The sequence below is a fragment of the Grampus griseus genome (assembly GCF_964374135.1).
Source record: "Grampus griseus genome assembly, chromosome: 13".
NCBI classification, from domain to species: domain Eukaryota; kingdom Metazoa; phylum Chordata; class Mammalia; order Artiodactyla; family Delphinidae; genus Grampus; species Grampus griseus.
The window spans coordinates 40,081,726-40,105,435 of record NC_139007.1 but is presented as its reverse complement, the minus strand read 5'-3'; the positions used below and the strand labels follow the sequence as shown (position 1 = coordinate 40,105,435).

At 35.7% G+C, this 23,710-nt stretch overlaps 1 protein-coding gene across 1 annotated transcript in view; it reads right to left on the bottom strand.

Moving 5' to 3' along the window:
* The window catches only part of CDC40 (cell division cycle 40), a gene marked incomplete at its 5' end in the record, with an annotated part of 54,769 nt that overhangs the window by 11,499 nt on the left and 19,560 nt on the right, over positions 1 to 23,710 (bottom strand). The window contains 8 exons of the mRNA XM_082669199.1: positions 451 to 552; positions 2,773 to 2,818; positions 5,450 to 5,524; positions 6,353 to 6,492; positions 8,044 to 8,140; positions 9,239 to 9,378; positions 11,507 to 11,590; positions 18,533 to 18,662. Of these exons, the coding sequence (XP_082525325.1) occupies positions 451 to 552; positions 2,773 to 2,818; positions 5,450 to 5,524; positions 6,353 to 6,492; positions 8,044 to 8,140; positions 9,239 to 9,378; positions 11,507 to 11,590; positions 18,533 to 18,662 (814 nt within the window). The remainder of the gene's footprint in view (positions 1 to 450; positions 553 to 2,772; positions 2,819 to 5,449; positions 5,525 to 6,352; positions 6,493 to 8,043; positions 8,141 to 9,238; positions 9,379 to 11,506; positions 11,591 to 18,532; positions 18,663 to 23,710) is intronic.

Sequence of the window (23,710 nt, the reverse complement as noted above, 5' to 3'; positions counted from 1 at the left end):
GTAATCAATATGTCTGTGAATATATAAAACCAATCTTTCCATGGAAGTTTAGACCTACATTTTAACCAATTGGGGCAATTAAATTAAATTCTGCTCATCAGTTATTTATTGTGCTTCTATGTTGTGCAATGCAGTGTGCTAGGTTATGTAGGGGAACAAAAAGATCAATTAAATAGTCTACGGAAATTTTTAAATTTCCTTGTCTATCAATATATTTGCTTTATAAATTGTAAATATTTGGTGGAAAAGAAATTTCATAGTAAAAGAGCTACTTATATAGCTGAGTTTCAACTCTACAAACATTTTGTGATATTAGCTGATAGTCAATGATAAGAGAATCAGCAGTTAGGGAAGGTATCATTTTACCACAGAAGACCACTCACATTGTTTCATTTAAAAACACTAATTTATAAGGTAAATAGATGTTAGTATAAGTGAGCTCTTTCTTACCTGTCTCAGTGTCCCAGAGCTTAAGATACCTGTCATAAGCTGCACTGAGGAACTGTGTTCCTGCAGTATTAAAGCAGATGTCCCTAACAGCTTTACTGTGACCTAAAGGCAGAGACAATAGAAATGGAGGTGAGGTGAAGTATGTTCTTTTAAAATATAAGCACCATAAGAGAAACAGCATTAAACAGTATTTTTCAAGCCATGCTGTGAGTCAAAATCACTGGAACCCCACATGCTGATTTACTGACTCAGAATATGTTATGTGTGGGCTTGGGAATGTAGGTGGTTTTTTTCCCCTTTGAAAAGCTCCTCTGGTGATTCTGATGCATAAAATTTAGGTAAGAACCAAAAGAAAAGATGTAACTTTGTTTTAAAAAGTCTCTCATGCACTCTCTTAATATGTTATACATACAGCTGATGACTAAACAGTCAAAAGAATTTAAGGAAACATAATAGTCCAGTTATTGCCAATGAAAGAGAAATGGCTGGTGACGTTTTGAAGGTTCACTCTGAGATTACTTGCCAAGCTGGAAGTGAAAACAAAGTGACCTAAACCTAAGGTTCATGAAGTTGTGGCCTTTGTTCAATAATTGTCTATTTCTGTGATCACATTCCCGAATTTCATAGAAATGGATTCAGAATCTCAGAGACTAAACCTTTTTGAAAACAAATATTAACTATTATTTAGTTTTAAAATGGCATTTGACAATAATGTTAAGGTGCTTTCCTTGGAAATCAATCTTGCCTGACCAGTGAATTCTTCTGAAAGTTACAGAGGCAAATAAAATATGATTAAATGAAAGCAGAAACTTTCCTACTCTTTACCATCCCACCATGACAAAGACTGCCAAGCACAATTGTGCAAGATGTGCATGGCACAAATTGTCAGCCGTACCCAGGGGTCCTGAACCACTACCACCGATGACCTCCAGTCATGGCAATTAGGCATTCTTTTGTACAGCAGGAGTCCCAGTCAGAGCTGCTATCATCTTTCTAAGTAGGAAATTTTCAGTTTTCCACTGAAAAACTGCCAGTGCAGGGGAGACAGATGGAGATCAAATCCGCTGTGTCGCAGGAGACATTTTGTTCCCTGTACACTGCTGAGAGCCTTCCCACAAGTCTTCTTCTGGGCTGCCCTGGCATCTCAGGCCGCATTTGTGCAGTGAGGCCCTAAAATCGTAACAAAGCACTGGCAAATGGACCCCCACTTAAATCTAAAAACAAAGCCAATGTAATTCACACAAATACCATTTCAATTTGGTACAGTTAAATTTCAAAACATAACTAGCCTTCACACAAAATCTGACAAAGACAATAAACTAGTATCTACCAACAAGGCTGTCCTCTTTTTGGCTTTCTTTCCTTCAAGGAATTCTCTCAACCTTATCTCTTTATCTGTTTTTGTTGCCAATTCCTAACCTCTCTGCAAAGCTCAACATCTGGCTATCTAATTGCTTACTGGACATTTTTATCTCAGTATCTCAAAGGCAGCTCAAATTCCATTAGTCTGAAATCTCATCATCTTCCTATGATGAGTAGCACCACCATTCTTCCAGCCACCTGAGAGTCACTCTAGATTCCTGCCTCACTCTTATCACTCACTTGCTAACCAAGTCCCATTGGTTTTAACTCTTTTTTTTTTAATTTCTATCTTAAAATTTATTTTTTATTTTTACATCTTTATTGGAGTATAATTGCTTTACAATGGTGTGTTAGTTTCTGCTTTATAACAAAGTGAATCAGTTATACATATACATATGTTCCCATATCTCTTCCCTAACTCTTGTTTCTTTCCTCTCTCTCTGATGCTTTAGTTCAGGCTCTCATTATCTCTAATCCAGACCAATGAAATAACCTTGTAAATCACTTTCTTGCCTCCAGGCCTGCCCCACCAAAGCATCCTCCATACTGCCACTGTGATCTTTGTAAACTTCAAATCTGATCACGTTGCTTTCCTGCAAGAACAGTTCAGTGGTTGGCTTCCCAAGGCCCCCAGGACAGTCTAAAGGTCTTCCATACTCTGCCCTCCTCTACTGCTTTTCTCCACTGTCATCTCGTACTATATCCCTCAGGCTAACAATTCTGAAGTATAAGTGGTTCCCTCAAAGCAGTATGCTTTCTCATTCCACTCTTGCTTTAGCTTCTGCTGCTGTCTCTTCCTAGTTCTTTGTCTACATAGGGAGACTTACCCCTCCTTCAAGACTCAGCTCAAGTCCATGAAGGCTTTCCTTCATATCAGTGTAGTAAAATTACTGTTAATGTTATTGTAGTTTAAAAAGTCTTTCCAAACAGATTTATAGCCAGAGAGAAAAGAAGTATTACCAATAAATGTTCGCAGACAGCGCCTGTCTCCATAAACCTCCCATAGCTGGAGAAAAAACAACACACAGAAACATTAAATTTAATACAAGACTTTGATAAAATGACAACTATCAATCACTAACAATAGTCGTATGCCAGCTATGTATGTGCATATCTGTGTGTGTACAGGTTATTTAACCAAAGGCATTATATATCATTAAACATATTGTTCAGTGCTGTTAGTGACTTGCACTATTTGGACTACACACATACGCATGTGCACACACAAACACACACACTTTAAAGCTAAACTCTGAAATCAAGAGAATTTAGATGGAGCTTATACAGGTGGTTTTCATTTTCTTCTTGTTCGTTTCTGTATTTGATATATTTTCTATGATGAAAAGTTTCTACTTATGTAATACTATGAACTACTTTTAAAAGAATTATGTTATTAAAATATTATAACATTTTGGTACTGAGGTTTTTTTTTTAACTTTTCTGAAGTATTAACTTATAAAAGCTGTTATGAAAATGATAATCTAGACTAAAATATAACAAGTTCATAATTCTGATCACATCTAAAGCGAATTAATACAATAGCTTTGAAACTACCTTTATTATTGCCTGCCTCAAATCCAATCCTTGACAGTGTTGCTAATGATCTAAAATAGAAAGCATTTCCTGGCCACCCAGTGCCTACAGGATAAAGTCTCAGTTCCCATAGCATACCAGGAAAGGACCCTAGGTCCTGGTCCTTTGCCTTGATTGTAGTCATTCTATGCCTCTCAGATTTTAGACTCTAGCAGTCACACCACTTGCGGTTTTCAGCACATACCATGCTGATTCATTCTATTTACTCCTCTCAGACATACTCTACTCCCTATGCCCTTCCCCTGCTTACTTAGTTACCTTCCTATTGAGGTATGCTTCCTCTCTGAAACCAGAATACCTTGCATCTGCCTCTACAGTGATCATTTACATCATAACGAAACAATCACCTTAAGAGCAGGGACAGTGCCTAAACAATTTTTTTTAAATTTTATTTATCTATCTGTCTTATCTATTTATTATTTATGACTGCATTGGGTCTTTGTTCCTGCACGTGGGCTTTCTCTAGTTGCGGTGAGCAGGGCTACTCTTCGTTGCGGTACGCAAGCTTCTCATTGTGGTGGCTTCTCTTGTTGCCGAGCACAAGCTCTAGGTGTGTGGGCTTCAGTAGCTGTGGCACGCAGTCTCAGTAGTTGTGGCTCATGGGTTCTAGAGCACAGGCTCAGTAGTTGTGGCTCACAGGCTTAGTTGCTCTGCGGCATGTGGGATCTTCCCAGACCAGGGCTTGAAACCGTGTCCCCTGCATTGGCAGGAGGATTCTTAACCCCTCGCCACCAGGGAAGCCCCTAAACAATTTTTCATCCTCAGTCCTTTGCACATAATAGGTACCTAATAAATGTTTACAGACGTGAACAAATTAAATTCTATGCTGGTCAAACAGAAGACCTTAATCTCAATTAACATAGTCTGTATAAACTGCAAGTTAAAGGAAATAAGTCTTTTTACTCCAAACTGTTGTCCGGTCATTTTAAGCCACTAAGTTGAGGTAAATGCCTAAATGGTTGCTCTCATCAAAAAAAGCTGCCTTTATATGTTGTTACTACCCATGAATTATTTACAAAGAATAAAATTTTCATGAGTCAACTTTCCAAGACTCAAGAGCACTATAGGGTTGATATTTATTGACCAGTATAATGATCCAGACACAGAAGACATAAAAAAGATAAAAACCATGCTTCCAGATTTAAGTTTTTAAAAGGCTTTCCCATATTCAAGTTGACATGTATTGGCAAATAAGTTTTTCTACCACACATTCTACAGCTGAACATCAACTAAAGTTGGACCTTCCCAAGACTATAAAAAGTGTGAGAAGAGGCTGGGAGCAATTCTGCTACTAGCATTTAGAAGAAAAAGGGTGAATTACATTATCTGCTCTCTAAAAATGGGTTTTCTATCACATGTCCTCTCTACCTTTAAGGTACTAAGGAACAAATGAACTCAGTTACATATCTAAAACCTCTATAAAAATGCATTATTGGTGATTAAATATTTATGTGCCTAAAGCCAATGTGATTGATTATGTCCTAATCAGCTATCTAAGCTTACAAAGAGCCTAGCCAAGGGCCTCCCTGGTGGTGCAGTGGTTAGGAATCCACCTGCCAATGCAGGGGACACGCGTTCGTGCCCTGGTCCGGGAGGATCCCACATGCCACGGAGCAACTAAGCCCGTGCACCACAACTGCTGAGCCTGCGCTCTAGAGCCCGTGAGCCACAACTACTGAGCCTGTGTGCCACAACTACTGAAGCCCGTGCGCCTAGAGCCCGTGCACCGCAACGGAGAGTAGCCCCCACTCACCTCAACTCGAGAAGGCCTGCGCATAGCAACAAAGACCCAACGCAGCCAAAAAATATAAATAAAAATTTTAAAAAATTAAAAAAAAAAAAAAGAGCCTAGCCAATTGGACCACAAAGCCATATCTGAATCAACGTGTTTGGAAGCAGTTCATAAACTGCTGCATTCACAGGGCTTAAGAGAAAATAATTAGCCTCTAATTGCCTAACAAACCCAGATTTATCTATAATAACCGAATAGATTTAACCAAAGCACTAGCTTTGTAGCACTCCTACTCTGTTACTGAAAACTCACCTTAATTTTACAGTCCATGGAACAAGACAGCAACAAATGGCCAGAGAGAGGAAACAATCTGACTGCACTGACGCCCTGTAAAAAGGAATTAAAATTATGTCAGAAGCATTTGAAATCTCAGCTAAAATTAAACAGAAGGGAAAGACAGTGTATTTTTAAGCCACCTAATTTACTATTTTTCTTCATTCTAAAAATCATACCCTAGAATAACCTTCGTTAGTATTCTAAGAGCAGCCCTTTGGACGCTAAGCTTTTCAAGATTTTTTTTTAACCTTCATTACCGACTTCCTCACCCAAGGGAATTCTTGGTCAATCATGTTACTAATGCCCTCACTCCTCTTCCTTCTTTTACTCAGTACCTTTGCTCTTTGCTAAGAGCTGGAAATTATCAGTTGGAACAGTGCAGATGACAAAGAATAGTAACATCAAAATTTTCAAGTGTCTTTGTCTCTGCATCAGTTTAAGAATATCATAGTGTATAAACCAGGGAGCATCTAATCTTCTTTGAAGTGTGATAACTCTAATTGCTAAGGTAAAATTATTGAGGCTTTTGTGCTAGTATCAGCCCATTACTCACTGACTTGGTGCCCAAGAGGAAGAATATTATGGCAGGAACTTGGAGGCGAAGGCCTGGGCTACCATAAGGGGATAGGACACCAAATCATGAATGCTTATGTCACGGCCCAATCAGATGACCTTGAAGACTGAGTATTCACTTGTGACTCATATGTGTTGGTACCGCCAGAGTCTGACTCCGGTTTATCTTCAGTTTGACCTCCCTGTTCTATCTTGACTTCTCTACATCTTTACTAGAAATATTGAATGTCCCACATCAATAGCTGAAAAGTTATGCTGGTGTCACTGTTATACATTACAACAAACAAAAACAACCAATTTGCTTACCTTTGTGTGTCCGGACCACACATGAATTTGTTTTTTGGGAAGATAACACTTCTCAGGTGGCACAGGTGACCGCAGATTAACACCAACATCCTGAGGTATGTGAAGATAGGACCTGCCTTGATAGTCATACATTTCTTTAACTGAAACAAGAAGGCAAAAGAAAGCAGTGAACAAATAAAAGCCATAGTCATGAAATCTACATTCTTAAAATAATAACAAACATTTTATTCATAGGGATATTGTTGCATATCAAGGTTTTGGTAAAAATACTCTGATGATGTTAAGACCAAGAGTCAGCTAAAATTTAACTGCCTGAAATCATAGCTATTATTTACAATTAGTGGTAGTATTTTAGAATCCCTAAATATCGAGAGAATATCAGACCTTTAAATAAGCTCTTACTTCTTTATCCAGTTACACATTTTAGTGGCATATACAAAGACTCCACTGCAGTACAATTACAGCGAGAGAAGAAAAGATAACACTTGGGCCTTGTGAGTCATTGGCAAAGAATCAGAAGCAAAACAGGATAAGAAGGAAGTTAAAACAAAACAAAAATATATCAACTACCCTTTTCCCTGCTTTCCTCCTTTATGTCCTTCCAGGTTCTTTTTCCAATCTCTTTTCTACTTTCAACCCAGATTTTACAATAAAGTCACATGTGAGAATTAAATGACATAGTATATATAAAGCATTTAGTAGCATGCTGCACAGAGTAAGTACTCAATAAATGTTGGCTATTATTGTTATTATGGCCACAAGCACCACAGTACTAAATAGACTCCTTGGAGATAAAACTGGAGCTTGAGAAGCTAAACGTGACCTCGTGAAACCTATATATTTGATAAGTGATATAACATTAGAATAATCAATACTATCAGAACTGAATTATTCTTTTAGTCTGGTAGTCACTACATAATTTCCCCAATATAACTAGTTACTAATGAACCAGGTAGAGTTTAGAATATAATTTATTTTGGTGAATATGCATTTCCTTCTACAAATCAAGGTAAGTATGAGAATCTTAATCTCCAGTCCACTTACATGAAAAACAAAGTTTATTCTTTTAAAGTATTATTTAGTAACAGTTACGAACTGTGATCATACCTGGAGAATATTTGGCTTGGGTTAAAAACAAAAGGTTAAAATGACTGGGGGAGGGCTTCCCTGGTGGCGCAGTGGTTTAGAGTCCGCCTGCCGATGCAGGGGACACGGATTCGTGCCCCGGTCCGGGAAGATCCCACATGCCGCCGAGCGGCTGGGCCCGTGAGCCATGGCCGCTGAGCCTGCGCATCCAGAGCCTGTGCTCCGCAATGGGAGAGGCCACAACAGTGAGAGGCCCGTGTACCGCAAAAAAAAAAAAAAAAAAAAAAAAAAAAATGGGAGACTAGTTATACATCAAAAAGAGTCAACTTTATCTTAGGAAAGAACAGACTGTGAACCATAATCTCCTTTATCTACCTTTAAAAAAAAATTCATTAGCACTTCAAAAAAAATCATCTGTGGCTATCTCTTTAATTAGAACATAGAAGAGGTTTGCTATAATTTCTTTGGGATGCAAACTGTCCAATATAATTCTTAATAAAATGAATTCTAGCAGCTGATTAGTAAAGGCAATACATATATTATGTGAACAGAGTAAATATCTGAAAGTTTATCATAAAAATGAGGAGGCATAAAAAATATATTACCATGTAAGATTGTCTTTTCCTCTCCAGGTTTCTCTTCTTCCTGTTTGCCTTTTTTCTGCCTCTTTGCTGTAATTTCATCCAATTCTTTTTGTTCTTCCTAAGGGAATTAAGGAGTGAACTTTTAAAATGGATGTTCTAGAACCCCATCCTGGCCAACATTGGTCGTAAATTCTTTATAATGAGGCACACTTTTTTGGTGAGGCAATAGCCGCAAGTATGTCTCCCAGGATAACAATCTCAACTCTTTGGCAGACTACAAAATGGCACTAAACACACAGTGGGTACTAGTTAATACTTCTAAACTCATTGTATACAAAACCCATCCTTCTGGGACACCTAGAAAGTAATTTGATGTATTATGCTAATTATGTAAGTGAAAAAATGAGGCAATTAGAAAATCTAGTACCAGAAAAGACAGTGAATTTTAGTAGATGATGTTCTTCAGTAAACAGCTTTTAATAGTCATAAGGATATAAGCAGTGACTACAGATTTGTGACACGACTTTTGTGGGAGAAGCAGTAAAAGCAAGGTGGGGTAGTAGTAAATCCTTATAATAACTGAGAAGTCAAAATAAATAAAGAGCAGCATATATGTATTACTGAGATAATTGGATGTGAGATACAGCTAGAATGTAAGCTTCATGAGGATGCGATTTTCTTAATCTTTTCCACTGCTATATCCCTATGACCTAGAACAGTGACTGGCTCATAGAGACAGTAGGATTAGGAGGTGGAGAGGGGCAAGTAGGGTTTTATAGTTTTACTTTATAAACTTCATAATATTATGAAAAAAAATAGACATACTACTTTGTTAAAATTTTAAAATAAATTAATAAATAAAACCCATCATGAATTCTAAAATCATAGAAAGGCTGATTCTGTAATTACTATCTGAATATCTGGCATCAGAAAATCAGCTACCATAGCACCTTAATAGTATTATCAAGGTGATTTTTATTAAAAATTGTTCAATATTGTATTTTAATTAAAAAGTATGGAAGATAATAAATCAGAAAAATATAAACAAAAATTATTCCAAAGAGAAACAAAGGAATTATTGTATTTTCTCTATCTAAGGCAGAGAAATTCTGATGAGTCATTTGGTTCTCTAAGGAAACCTCGTTTATTAATATAGGTATCCTTCATAGAGACATAGCAGACACCTGAATTGGCAATGAAAAACATCACAGCTTACTTCTGAAGGTTTGGCTACATCTTTTTCATCCACATATTTTGCCCACGGTCCCAAGAAACCATCAATATTAGATGCATCATTTTCTTTGAATTTTTTCCTCTTTTCTATTTTCTTCTGACCAGTTTCAAACACAGTTAAACCTATATTAAAAACAAAAAAGCAGAGATCATAAATATGGATATTTTCTAAAGAAACAGCAATGTATATATTTATATATATTTATAAACACAAAATATTTAAAACACAAAACGAAACCTACATGAATCAAGATACACCAACTCATGCTATATAAAAAGAGACTCAACCTTCTGGGCAAAGCAGCTTTCTAACACTGCAATATGTTGCAAATTCTAGTATATGTGAAGGAAGAAAAGACCCAGGTATGTAATCCTGCAGTGGTACACAATCTTTTTAATTAATCACAGATCTTTATCAGTAGATTTTACCACTTTTTGAAAGAAACATAGCAATTTAATAATGCTGAATAATGATAAAGTTACCTTTGAAAGCAAGAATAAGCTAAAATTTCTCATTCAAAAGCTGAATTAGATAAAATTACATTAAATAATAACTTTTCCTTGCTTCACTTGCTTCACTGTATTGTAATGCAACAATATAAATTAAAGAAGGTTTCACAAGAATCTGGTACTTCTTCCAGGTGATCTCAATCTAAACTTGACCTCTAATACCATAAATCTTAACAGTAAGAAGAAAAGAGGAAAGAGGATGTTTCTGGTTGGGATTCTCATTTGATCAGTAGGAGGTGGCATGCTGTGTGTAGTCATTAAATTGGAAAAAGAAAGGTTTACGGGAGTCAGTCAAAATTTAACTGCTAACTGAGAATCTAGCTACATAAAGATGTAGCTTGTAGAGGTCTAACAAAGAGAAAAGCTTAACCTATATTAATTCAAATCAGTTTCCTTTAAGCTGTGTTATAACAAAAGGTTGTTAAAATCCTATTTTAACAACAATCTAGCTCATAAACCATCATATAGGCTAGTGGTTCCCAACCTTTTTGGCACCAGGGACTGGTTTGTGAAAGAAAATTTTTCCATGGACCGGGGGGTGGGAGGGTGGGGATGGTTTGGGGATGATTCAAGTGCATTACATTTATTGTGCACTTTATTTCTATTATTATTACACTGTAATATATAATGAAATAATTATACAACTCATCATAATGCAGAATCAGTGGGAGCCCTGAGCTTGTTTTCACTTGCCACTCACTGATAGGGTTTTGATATGAGTCTGCAAGCAGTTGATTTATTATGGTCTCTGTGAAGTCAAACCTCTCTGCTAATGATAGTCTGTATTTGCAGCCGCTCCCCAGCGCTAGCATCACTGCCTCAGCTCCATCTCAGATCACCAGGCATTAGAGTCTCATAAGGAGCGCACAACCTAGATCCCTCACATGCGCAGTTCACAGTAGGGTTCGTGCTCCTATGAGACTCTAATGTCACCGCTGACCTGATAGGAGGTGGAGCTCAGGTGGTAATGCAAGCGATGGGGAGTGACTGTAAATACAGATGAAGCTTTGCTCATTCGCCCACTGCTCACCTCCTGCTGTGCAGCCTGGTTCCTAACAGGCCACGTACCAGCACCTGTCTGTGGCCTGGGTGTTGGGGACCCCTGATATAGGCTCTAGAGTTACTAAGTGCCTTCGTACAAACAGCATACTCTTTTTCTATCGAACATTTTATGGATAAGATTCCAAGGGGCCAATGAGCTTTGTGGCAAGTTAGCATTTAGAGTATGATGCTTTGTCTTAAAATAAGTACAAAATGAATACAAGTATAAACATATGTTTTAAAACACATATTCAAACTCAGACTTCAAAGCAACCCTTGAAAGACAATCTCCACAGACATGCACGATGAGATTTTTTTCTGCTCTCTTAAAATGGAGCTTGACATTAGTGTTGAGAAATAAACTGCTAAAATCAGATATACATTAGTTTTCATTTCTTGAATGATTTCCACAGGACTGGAACTGTGCCAAGAAATCACTCCCCACCCCCCAACCCCGCCACTACAGGTACGACTATCTTCCTTACAAGGTTGCACACCTAGTAAGTGGCAAAAGCAAGCTCCAAACTAATATTTCTATACATTGCTCTAAACTATATCCCACTATTGTCTCAACTTAAAAAAAAAAAAATCAAGAGATAAATTACATACTAGTTTTTCCCTACTGTCCAAAGTCAATCTACAACCAATAAGTATAGGTATATATATTTGATATTAAATATTGATATTTCAAATAAATTACCTTGATTTTTTTCCGCTTCTTCTACAGAACCAATATACTTAGTAGACACTTGATGGTTATCTAATGAAGGGTCCAAGGCATAACCTGAAAGGAGCAAAGTACAAATTACTGACTCCATTTTTTTCCATTTACAATTCATTTTGATTCTATACACACTTACTCATTTTACATTTTCCTTCCCAGATGCTGAAAATGGTCTCTTTTTTTGTTTGTTTTCTTGTGACTTTATTTCTTCCTTATGTTCTGAAAGTATTACAGCTTCCTTTATCATCAGGATGTACACACCAATAATTCTATCACAAGCAAACCAAATTTTCGATTGTAAAGTTGCTTGTGCAAGATAATTTCAAAGACCTTTCATTGTGTTGGATCTCTCTGAGCTTATCTCCAAAAGAGTTATCACTTTACTTTATCACATTCAACTGTCCACTGTTACTCTGAGGACTAATCCTTCTTTCATGAGCTATGTTTCTATTTAGAATCATTAACCCAAATCTCAGGCTGGACAATGAATGACTTCAGTAGAACAGATGAATCTAGCATATTGACATTACATTACTAACAGCCCGTTAGGCCAAAATATCAAACTTTAGTCTTAAATTTTCTAAGAGCTTAAAAATATACGTATATCATACATTCAGGAGTTTAGAAATCTTTTTATTTTTGGTAACAGATAATGCATGGTTTAGTTTATCAAGTTATATAAACTTTTAAATAATTTAAAAAAGAAATAGGGTAAGAAGAATTACATAAAATTTAGCTATTATTTTGCAAATGCTATTCTCAGTAAAGATAGTCTTCCCTCCCAATGTAAAAATAGTATATTTCTACTTCATAAATCATTATTTATATTTCTTTGGTAAGAGCAGTAAGGATATCTATTAGCATATTTATGTACTCCTTCAGCTAGAGTGTGTAGCTACATATAAATGTAGTCTTCAGTGGTCTATGGGAACTTCAGGAAAGAAAGTCTGTATTAACTGAAATCAGTTTTTCTTCAATTCAATTCTTCAAATTTTCTTCAATTTTCTTTCTACAGGAAAGAAAGTCTGTATTAACTGAAATCAGTTTTTCTTCAATAAATGTTTGGTAAAATCAGTTTTAGTAATAATCCAGTATATTCACAAAAGAGAGCTAGATCATTAAATCAGTCTATGGCCTACAACCCATGTGAACAAGCATGAAATACTACATAAGAGTACTTGCGCATTTTTCTTTAGCGGTACATTCTAGTGAATGTAGCTAACAATTAAATTTTCTTATTTATTTATTTACATTTTAATTTTCCAGCTGAAGATTAAAGGGAACTTCTTCTGGGAAAAAGAAAAAGATTTGTCATTAAACATACTTTTCAGACAAGCTAAGCACGTAGGTATTCAACTCACCCTCATAATACGCTAACACTGAACCAACCACCTAGGTATTAGCTCATTTGCATATAGTTTTTTTTTTTAGTATTAAAATATGTTCTTGGCCTGAGGAGAGAGCTTGATGGCAGAAAGCAGCTTTGCAACCTCTGAAATCACAGGTTCAAATCCCATGAGTTATTTTATCTTTCATCTCTTTGACATAGAGAATAGTGTTTAGTGTTCTATAAATTATTTTTCTAAAATGAGACTTCATAAGGCTCATGTAAAATTTAAACATACCCTAAGTTAAAAATCCCCATCTCAACCATAAAAATTTATCTAAAATGTAATTCTGTCTTGAAGGAGATATATATCTACACAAATGGCGTTGCATTATGTGTTTAGGGAGATGGTGTAGGAGGCAGAGAGGGAAGGGAGAACTCTGGTTCTTCTTATGGTCTCTGTGTAAGCACCAATTGCCAGCTCATCTGGCCTGGAATTTCCTCTTCTTCTGAGGAAAGGAACTTATGTTCTCCTCCTTCTGCACACCCTCTGCGGTAAAATCTTTACTGCCACTGTCACCATTACCACTACTGCCTCCCACCCAGGTAATTAGGGGATAATAGTATTTTCCCTTTACTAATAAGGGATGTTAAATATTTATCTATTGATAAATGTCTTACTAGAAGTTAGCCAGCAACAGAACAAGATATAACTCTAACACTACAGAATTTTAGTCCAATTAGTTTTCTACCAACCTATGTCTCAAATAAGTGAATATATCTATATTTAAGTTCTGAAATATTCTTATCTATCTTTCTGAAGCTTATTTTCCATTTTATCTTTTTAATAGAATTACTGTTCACTTTTTAAAAAATTTTTAAATTTATTTTCTTTATTTTTTTGGCTGTGTCGGGTCTTAGTTGCAGTACACAGGATCTTTCATTGCAGCGTGCTGGCTCTTCATTGTGGTGCGCAGGCATCTTTCTAGTTGTGGCGTGTGGGCTGCAGGTTACGTGGGCTCTGTAGTAGTGGTGAGGGGGCTTCAGAGCACGTGGGTTCTGTAGTTTGTGGCATGCGGGGTCTCTTGTTGAGGTGCGCAAGCTCATTAGTAGTGGCGCATGGGCTTAGTTGCCCTGCGGCATGTGGGATCTCAGTTCTCTGACCAGGGATCGAACCTGTGTCCCCTGCATTGGAAGGCAGATTCTTTACCACTGGACCACGAGGGAATTCCCAGTGTTTACTTTCTTTCTTTGTAGTTTTACTTGAAATGGCTCTAATAATATTAGTTTTATTGTTAGATTCTTAAGATTAGTAATATTAATGTCTCAATAGGTAAATGAGAAGAGACTAAACAATTTGCAAAAGAATGATTACAAATATATGAAAAAACCTTCAAACCTCACTAGTAATCCAAAAGGATAAAGTTAAAATAAAGAAATACAATATTTTGACTATCAAATAAACAAAGGAAAAACAATCATATGGATCTTGAGTAAGGAAAAGTAGGATTTTTATACATGGTGGTGGCAGTAAAAGTTGGGAGAATTCTTTTGGAAAACAATTTGACAATATATAACAAAAGTTTTAAAAACATTTACATTCTTAGATCCACTTCTGGAGATTCATCTTAATAACGAAAAACAACCCATAAAGTTTTATGCACAAACAAATTCACTACCACATTTTAAAAAGCATTTTACTGCAGCTTAAAATATACATCACCACATTTTAAATAATGAAAACTAGAACCAACTTGCAATCTAAATGATACAAGAATTTTTTCATAAATTATGACATCTTCATTCAGCAGAGTATTTTAAAAAATCATTTAAAAATGTTAATAAAAGCTTTGTGACCGCCTGGAGGGGTGGGATAGGGAGGGTGGGAGGGAGGGAGACGCAAGAGGGAAGAGATATGAGAACATATGTATATATATAACTGATTCGTTTTGTTGTAAAGCAGAAACTAACACACCATTGTAAAGCAATTCTACTCCAATAAAGATGTTAAAAAATGTTAATAAAAGGGTTTAATAAAGAGTTAATATTGAAGTTAAAACTCAGTTAATAATGAGTGTGGTGAAACTAAATGTGTTTATTAATTAAAAAAATTTTTTTTACTGGAGTATACTTGCTTTACAATGTTGTGTTAGTTTCTGCTGTACAATGAAGTGAATCAGCTTAAACGTGTCTATTTAAAATTTTCCACTTTCATAGACTGGTGTGGAGAAAATCATGAGTGAAAGGAGGACAAAGGGGAGAAACCTTACTGAGAATCCCCAAGGAAGACCAGTAAGGGAACAGGCCAGAAACCCAAGACAAAAAGGGAGGAGAACAGGACAAAAGAATTCATACAAACCATTGAGAGACTAAGAACTCAGGACAAACATGATAAATGGGAGCTAAAAGCAAAACTGTAGCATAAGTAAATGGGATGATACAGTAAAGGAGACTGCCTTTACAGATTAAGGAATAGAGGTGGCTGTGATAAACTAAGTAAAATAATACACTTAGATTATAACACTGCTATAACCATTTAAAAATGGTTAGAAAAGTAGGATCAGTGTTCTATATCCCAGCAGAGTTATAGAGTGATAAATATGAGACTTAGATGAATTCCTGGACTTCCCAGGTGGTACAGTGGTTAAGAACCCGCCTGCCAATGCAGGGGACACGGGTTTGATCCCTGGTCTGGAAAGATCACACATGCCGCGGAGCAACTAAGTCCGTGCGCTACAACTACTGAGCCTGCGCTCTAGAGCCCGCGAGCTGCAACTACTGAGCCCATGTGCCACAACTACTGAAGCCCGCGTGCCTAGAGCCCATGCTCCGCAACAAGAGAAGCCACCGCAATGAGAAGCCCCGGCTTGCTGCAACTAGAGAAAGCCCGTGCGCAGCAACGAAGACCCAACGCAGCCAAAAATAATAAATAAAATAATTTAAAAAAAGCTGAATTCCTGTGCCATCTCCTTCATGTCTCGTAGGTAAGAGAGACATGTCTTGTGTCTTATACAAGATATAAGGAAGGTTTGCTCCCTGGTACTTTGCAAATCAGAAGGTAACAGAAAGGTCTCATAGCATTACATTCCATGTGTAAGAGTGAGAGGAAAAACTCAGATAGGAATTACTATCAGAAGCTAGACAAGAACTTTCTATGAGAAAATAAGACTTTTAAATTAACAGAAGCTATACTTGCTTAGTACTTGGGGGTAAAGAAAAAAAGACTGCTAAACTTGAGGTTGGTTAACTTGTTTATTTAAGTTCAGATAAATGGTTCTCAGTTCTACGATTCTCATAAGGGAGACAGACATACATTACTTAATTTGCAAGTGGCTACTCCTTTTATTCCAGGCCACCTAACATAGTATATACCCCACATTCCTTTTTTATGTCTTTGACTCACTAAATAGTTCAATCTTTGTTCTAGTCCACGCCCTCTTAATGGAAGAGGCAAAAAATACCAGCTATTATTTTTCCAAGTAAGCTGTTTCTGAACCTGGGTCTAAAGCCAACTGAATAGCTTTCAATGCGATAGGATAGTTTTTTCACCTGTTTTATTTTGTTTTAAAGATTTAAGCTACCTAAAATATTGCTTAAGGCCTTTCCTTCTAAAGTCTAAAAATAACCCTGCAGAGTCTTTAAAAGTCCATTTTATTATAGGCTAGGATATAATAAATTCATGATGCAATAGAATTGATTTTTATGTAATGCACATATACTTTAGATTTACATGGGATCCCTTATACAATCAATGGGTACAATGCATTTATAACCATTTTATTGGACTGGAAGTGTCACTGAACTCTTTTAGGAGATTTCAGAGGTATAAAGTCTTTGCTATGACTTTTGGCACCTGTTAAGTCAATTATAACCTAGCCACAGTGAAATATAATTTAATATATGTCAATCATTTTACAACCAGTTTCCAAGAACATATTGTGGATAAATAAATAAGACTATCTGTACTAAACCTCTAAACTAATTCACGATGAATCAGTTTGCATGGCTCACTAAAAACTAGAAAAAAGTAATTTTCTAACATTAGAATAATTATGTAAATTGTAATATAAACCCATCAGTGGATGTTACATAGTGCTTAAAAATAATAAGTTTTGAGATTATAAAGTAACATTGAAAAATGCTTATGATAGAATATTGAATTAAAAAGTTGCAAAATTTTCAGTTTAGAAGGATTACAGCACTGTAATACAAATATGTATAATAAAAAAGACTTGGAGGAATAAAATATCTACTAAAAGTAGATATTTTAGTATAGTGGGATTATAGGTAACCTTTTTCTTCTCTTTCCTAAATGTTTAAAATTGGTTTATGTTATTTTTTAGTGAAAACAATCGCTATTAAAAAGCATTACCGAATACATAACATTTCCCATGATACTGCTTTCTTAACTTTATTTTGGGTGCTATCTTATAATAATGGAAGTTAATCATAGATAGGACAGAAAAATCTGTTTAGAACTTTAAAAAAATCCTATAAGAAATAAAAGGAGGAGGTATTAGAATTTTAACTGCAAAGAAAACTAAATGAAAATAAGAGAGACAATGTTGCTGATGTCTAAAAATGTGATTATTAAATCTCTTGTTAAAAAAGTTCAAAGTTTTCTTTTTCAGTTACTCTTTGGGGAAGAGAACATCAGCATAAATAATTAATTCATAAAGATCACAACTACAACAGGCATAAAAACATTCTCAGTTACTTTGCTCACCCACCCTACCAAAAAGCTCTTCAAAGCAGAAGGTGATCAGTGTGTCTGTCAACTACAGATGTAGATTATGGGAAGAGAAAGAAAAGGCACTACCAAATATGGACAAAGCTGATATAAGTGACCAGACCTATGGTCTGTGGAACCATGAGCAAGGACATTTTTATAAAGACCATCTTCTTGTAGAGGGGATCCCCAGCCTTGTATGCACATTAACTTTCTCAAATCCCACCGATAGGATATAATTATTTTACGCAATGAATTTGTGGCCATTCCATTTCCTGATAACCCTCAGTAATCAACAGAAAACTTTTCAGAGATAAAATCTGAGAAAGAGAGTTAAGTCAACTAGTACATAAGAAGATAAAAATATACCTCTTAACACTATCCGGTTATTTACCAATTTCAATAGCAGTCTACATGCAACAGTCATTCAACAACAAGTGTTCATTAAAAAGTACAACAGAGAGGGCTTCCCTGGTGGCGCAGTGGTTGAGAGTCCGCCTGCTGATGCAGGGGACGCGGGTTCGTGCCCTGGTCCGGGAGGGTCCCGCATGCCGCGGAGCGGCTGGGCCCGTGAGCCATGGCCGCTGAGCCTGCGCATCCAGAGCCTGTGTTCGCAACGGGAGAGGCCACAACAGTGAGAGGCCCGCGTACCGCAAAAAAAAAAAAAAAAAAGTACAACAGAGAATGTTCTGTTTTTAAGACCACAGAATATTTCTAGTACTCAGAAATCAGAACAGATTTAGAATGACAGCTAAAAATATTAGTGCACCTTCCTATTTGTATAAATATTTATAGATGTGTATAAGAAAACATACTACCCTTTTAAGGAATCCAGGTTAATAAATTTAAAAAGCCAGAAGATAAAATTGATCATTGCGCGCGCACACACACACACACACACCTCACTTCTAATAAGGTTTAACCTGAAACTCGCGTATCATCTTACCGTATGTGGCAAAAGTTCTTCTTTGCTGTTCAAACATAAAATCATTGATGTGGGCTGGTTCAGCATATCCAGAAAGCATATTTCTAGGGGCAGCCATTTGCTGTGTTCTGAAGGGATTTTCTGGTCCAAACTACAATGTTATAAGAAAAAAAACAAACAAAAAAACCCAAATTCTCAGTGTATAAAGCTAGAATGAGTAGAATTATTGTACAATGTATTTTTAACTCTAAATCATCAGGGGCCCATTAACTTGTGTGGGAACATGCTTACCTCCCATGGTTTAGTACAACTGGACAATGGCTGGTTAGCACTGTTTGGCAGCCACCAGGACTGGAGAGGAACCAGCTCACCCAAGCCTATGTGTGGCTATTGAAATTTAAATTAATTAAAATATTCAGTTCCTCAGCCATACCAGCCACATTTCAAGAACTCAACAGCCACATACAATTACTGGCTACTACATTTTCATTATTGCAGGAAGTTCTGTTTGACAGTGTTGCTCTAGATAATTGAGACACACTATAGTTTTGTCTAAACGATGATTTGGGGGATTTTTGGAATGGTACCATGATGTAATTTAAAAAACACATGTTTCTCTGCTACTAGATTATGAGTTCCTCAAAGGTGGAGACTTAGAACCGTCAATACTTTCCATAGTGCCTGGCATATAGAAAGAACTAATGAAGGAAAGATTAATCAGTCTCACTGGGGGCAGAAGATAGGAAATAGACAGTAAAAGTAAAGTCCTTGAAAAAGTCCCTAGGAAAAGACATTACAAATGTAAATAAAACTTCTCCACTCTGAAAAGTCACACTATGAAAATCTTACACAAAATAGTGCCATTATTATCTGTAGGTTTACAATGTTTTGAGTTTCCAGAATGGCTTTCCAAATGTTATTTAATTTGATCTGTACAAAAATTCTGGAAAGTTAAAGAGGTATTCTCTTTCTCATGTTAGAAATGGAGAAAAAGGTCAAGATGACATACCTTGCCTGCCTAAAGTCACTAATGCTATTAGAAAAGGTATTGGGAAGATCCAACTCTTTTCTTTACAGTTTTAAAACTAAAGAATAAAATGAACTTCCCACTTTGGAAACAGTGGAAGTAGACGGGATATTTTTATTTGAATTCTGGAAGGTCGACTGTCATAATAAATATTTTGACATTAGAACATCTTAGGTCACTACCATTTGAAACCACCTTTTCCATGATACACTTCCAGAGCCATAAATATAAATTATTGACCTTTCCTTAACCAGAATGTTGTCTTCTCTACATATCAACATTATGCTATGCATAAAAATCTGAATTTAAACGTTAATTTGCCTTATAATTTTTTCTGCTTTAGAAGAAAATAAATTAATATTCCTTTCTATTGACAGCTTCCATTTCTAGGTTTAAAATGATTCAATCTTAAGATATCTAATTCATATATAAAGCTTTTATTACTATTTATTCTAAATTAAAGGATAGGGCAAGACTTTATAGCCCGTATTAGTTCTTCCTGAGCTGACGGGTGGAAATGTAGGGAAAAAAATCTAGATTGCTGAATGCTGGAAGTTACAGTTAACTTCATTCAGTCATGAAATTTATTACATGAAATTTATTACAAAAACATCCATAAAATCAAAGATAATAAAATGACTTAAGTTGACTAGATGATCTAATTGCTATAGTCAGTTAACATCTGCAAAGCAGCATGTGATATTTCTGGGGGTCAAAAAATTCCAAAATGATAAAAATCCCCATTGCCTATATTGTTACTCCTATCACATCTAATAAATTACCAATCGTTATGCTTATAATTTCCAATTTCAAAAAGGAAAGTACAATTTCCATATTCTAATTCTATTAAAATTTTACAAAAAGGGAATAATTCTTCTACAGGTCATACATATCAAACTGCCTCCATCTTTTTTTTTTTTAAAAAAATAAATATTTATTTATTTATTTATGGCTGCGTTGGGTCTTCGTTGCTGCGCGTGGGCTTCCTTTAGTTGTGGCCTTACGGGCTTAGTTGCTCCGCGGCATGTGGGATCTTCCCTGACCAGGGCTCGAACCCGTGTCCCCTGCATTGGCAGGCAGATTCTTAACCGCTGTGCCACCAGGGAAGCCCTGCCTCCATCTTTTAAAGAAAAATTCTCAGTGTTAAGAACTTTGATTTCTGTAAGAATATAGATCCATATATTACAGCAAAGTATATCTTGTGGTACTCTTCCTAACACTGTCTAAAAATTTAAACGTGCTTATATTTTATACATATTTAAGCTGAGACAAGAAAAAAATCTTCCACTGATATAGGAAGCTGCCTGGGGTAGGCTCATCTACTTCTGGCTCACCTTAACTTTCTGGTTACTGGCAGCTATTGGAGCTGACCTCAAAGACGTTACATGTCAACAGAGGAAGGCAGAGAATGTTATTCAGCAGGACTCAGCTCTTACCAATTACTCTCTGAGATGTTCCTGGTCTGTGTGAATATGCAACTCTTAATTCTGGGTTAACCATTAAAAAAACAAAAGGATGCATATTTAAAAATACACAAAACTGATTTCTAAATGCTTCTTTTCGACTTTTGGTAGTTAAGTCTAAGCCTAAGTTTGTATACAAGTGATTTTTTTAAAATACATATTCAAGTTAATTAGGTATGAGTATTTAATAGTTTTTGGCTAATATAATATTGAAGTATATCACAGTCAATTACAATTGTAAATCTCCTATATAAAATATACATATTTAAGTATTAATTCAGACATTGCACCAAAAACGAAAATGTTTCTGAGGTAAGTAACCTTACCTCTTTCATCTCAGTGAAGTAGTGATTTATTTATAAACTTGGGAGAAAAGCACTTTTAATTTAAGACATTAGTTGATAAATCTAAGAGATCCATGTATTATAAGGCAGTGGTTCTCAAGTCTTCAACAGGCAGAGTACTTGAGGGTTGATGCCTTAGCAGTATAACATCACAGGAATTAAGAAAATTCATATAAGTAAAAATTGACTATATGAAATCATAACCATAAATTCACATATAGGAAAAAAAACCCAAGTTACTGAACAAATAATCATATACTCAAGTTGCTGTATTAAGTTTTCCATTAATATTCATTGAAGTAATCAATGTATAAAACATTTATAAACAAAGTTTAAGGTGAGAAGAGCATATTAATTGTTATTTTCTATAATTTTGGAAAAGATCACCACAATTCAATTTTATTGGCAGAATACCTCAATCTTGTAAGACATAAGCACAGTTTAATTATTACGATAGTATATTTTATTAGTGGTTCTATGACCTTGCGCCTCAGTTCCCTCATCTATAAAATAAAAGAGCTGATCTATATGACTTCTAAAGTCCATTTTAACATTAATATTTATAGCAGCCCTTTTGGCCAGATTTTAAACAGTAACTGGCATTTTCCCCCTCTAAACTTTTATAGTTTTTCTATTCCTAAAGTAATATTATTTTAAGGAGTCTGAAATTCTCTCTGAGGCTTATGGGTTTTATATGAGTCTAGAGAAGCTAACAAACAGACTTTTCTCTAAGCGGATCCAACAGGATTGAGTGAAATGAAGAAAATCACTAGACTAAAACAATGGCTCTTATGTCTTCAAGTTCCTTCTGTAATTTGAGAAAGCTTATCTGGATAACTAGGTAGATCAACTAGGAAAAGTCCTTGGTTGGGAGGGAAACAGTAATTTATAAAATAAAATAGCCAATTTGTTAGTTTACTGAACTAATAAAGTCAAAACTGCACCTTCTAAATGGTCTTACAGTTATGGTGTGATTGTTAAGAATGATCTGGACTCAAAGCCTCAAATATGGCACTTGCTGGCAGTATAATCTGACAGTTGAATTCCTCACTATAAAATAGGGATAAAAGTACTTCATAGGGTTGTAGTGAGGGCTAAAGGAGATAAGGTATACAAATCCCTCAGTGTGGTACCTGGCATAGTGTACTAAATGGTAGTTTTATTAGTCTCCATCCCTGTTCTTTTCCATCATGCAAACCTTTAAAATTAATCTTCCTAAAAATTCATCTATTAAATCAAGACCGAACTCTTTACCTTGGCCCCTAAAGCCTGTGCAATACCGATTGTACAAAGTACTATTCTAGCCTTATCCCGTTCTCCCCTACTGATAATGACTAAAACACTGCTGTTCTTTAGATTTTATGATTTGGCTCATGCTGTTCCCCTCTGTCTGCAATCTTTCCTCACAAAGGCCTATCTCGCCATCAATGCCAATAATATTAACATAAATAACAGTAAAGGCTATAATTTATTAAATGCTTATTCTGTGCCAGACAGTTTCCTAAGCACATCGCGTATTATCTCATTTATCCTTATAATTTGGTTAAGTAGAAATTATCTTCATTTTACCTGTGAAAAAACTAAGATAATCTAAGGTCACATAAGAGCTAATAAGTGGTCTGTTTAGCCCCACATCTCATGTTCTTAACCTGGACTGTATCACTTATTTCAAAAAACATTTGCCAGTTACAAATACTTTCATGGAACTTTTATCTTTATAACGAGATGCAGTCTCTCCTTAAACTTCACTGGTGCTTTAGAGGCACTATAGGAAATAGTGTGGTCTCCATCTTTTTTTTTTAAAAAGCACTTAGCATGTCCTCTCTGGTAAACACTAGATTGAGAAGAAGGATTAAATCTTGTCTCTAATGATGGATTCTCAAAATATGAGAACTTGAATTTCATCCAGCAAAGTTCCTGGTAATACCCTTCCAGACTTTGCCAAGTTATACAGACCCTAGTCATAAAGTTCAAAGTTGATAATTTATTATGTCACAGACAATTCCTTAGAAAAATTGTAATTTTTCTTCACTTTTCAGTCCCATCAGTCTTTCCTTAAATTGTTGACAATAAGCACTGAAATGTTCCTGACATAAACTAGTTGATATATTTAATGTGAGCTTCCCTAACACGGGAAAAAAAAGAACAGAAAATTAGACTGATAATCCCCCAAAGAGAATGATAAACCTACTGCCTCGTCAATAGCACCAAAAATTTTTTGACCTTTTGAATTTTTCTTGAAAGTTTGGAAAACTAATCATACAGCAATATATTAGTTATGCATAGGATCTAAAAATTTAAGAAAAACAGGCTTCATAGAAAATACACTGACACAGGAATGTCATACACCATGCCACTTCCAAAT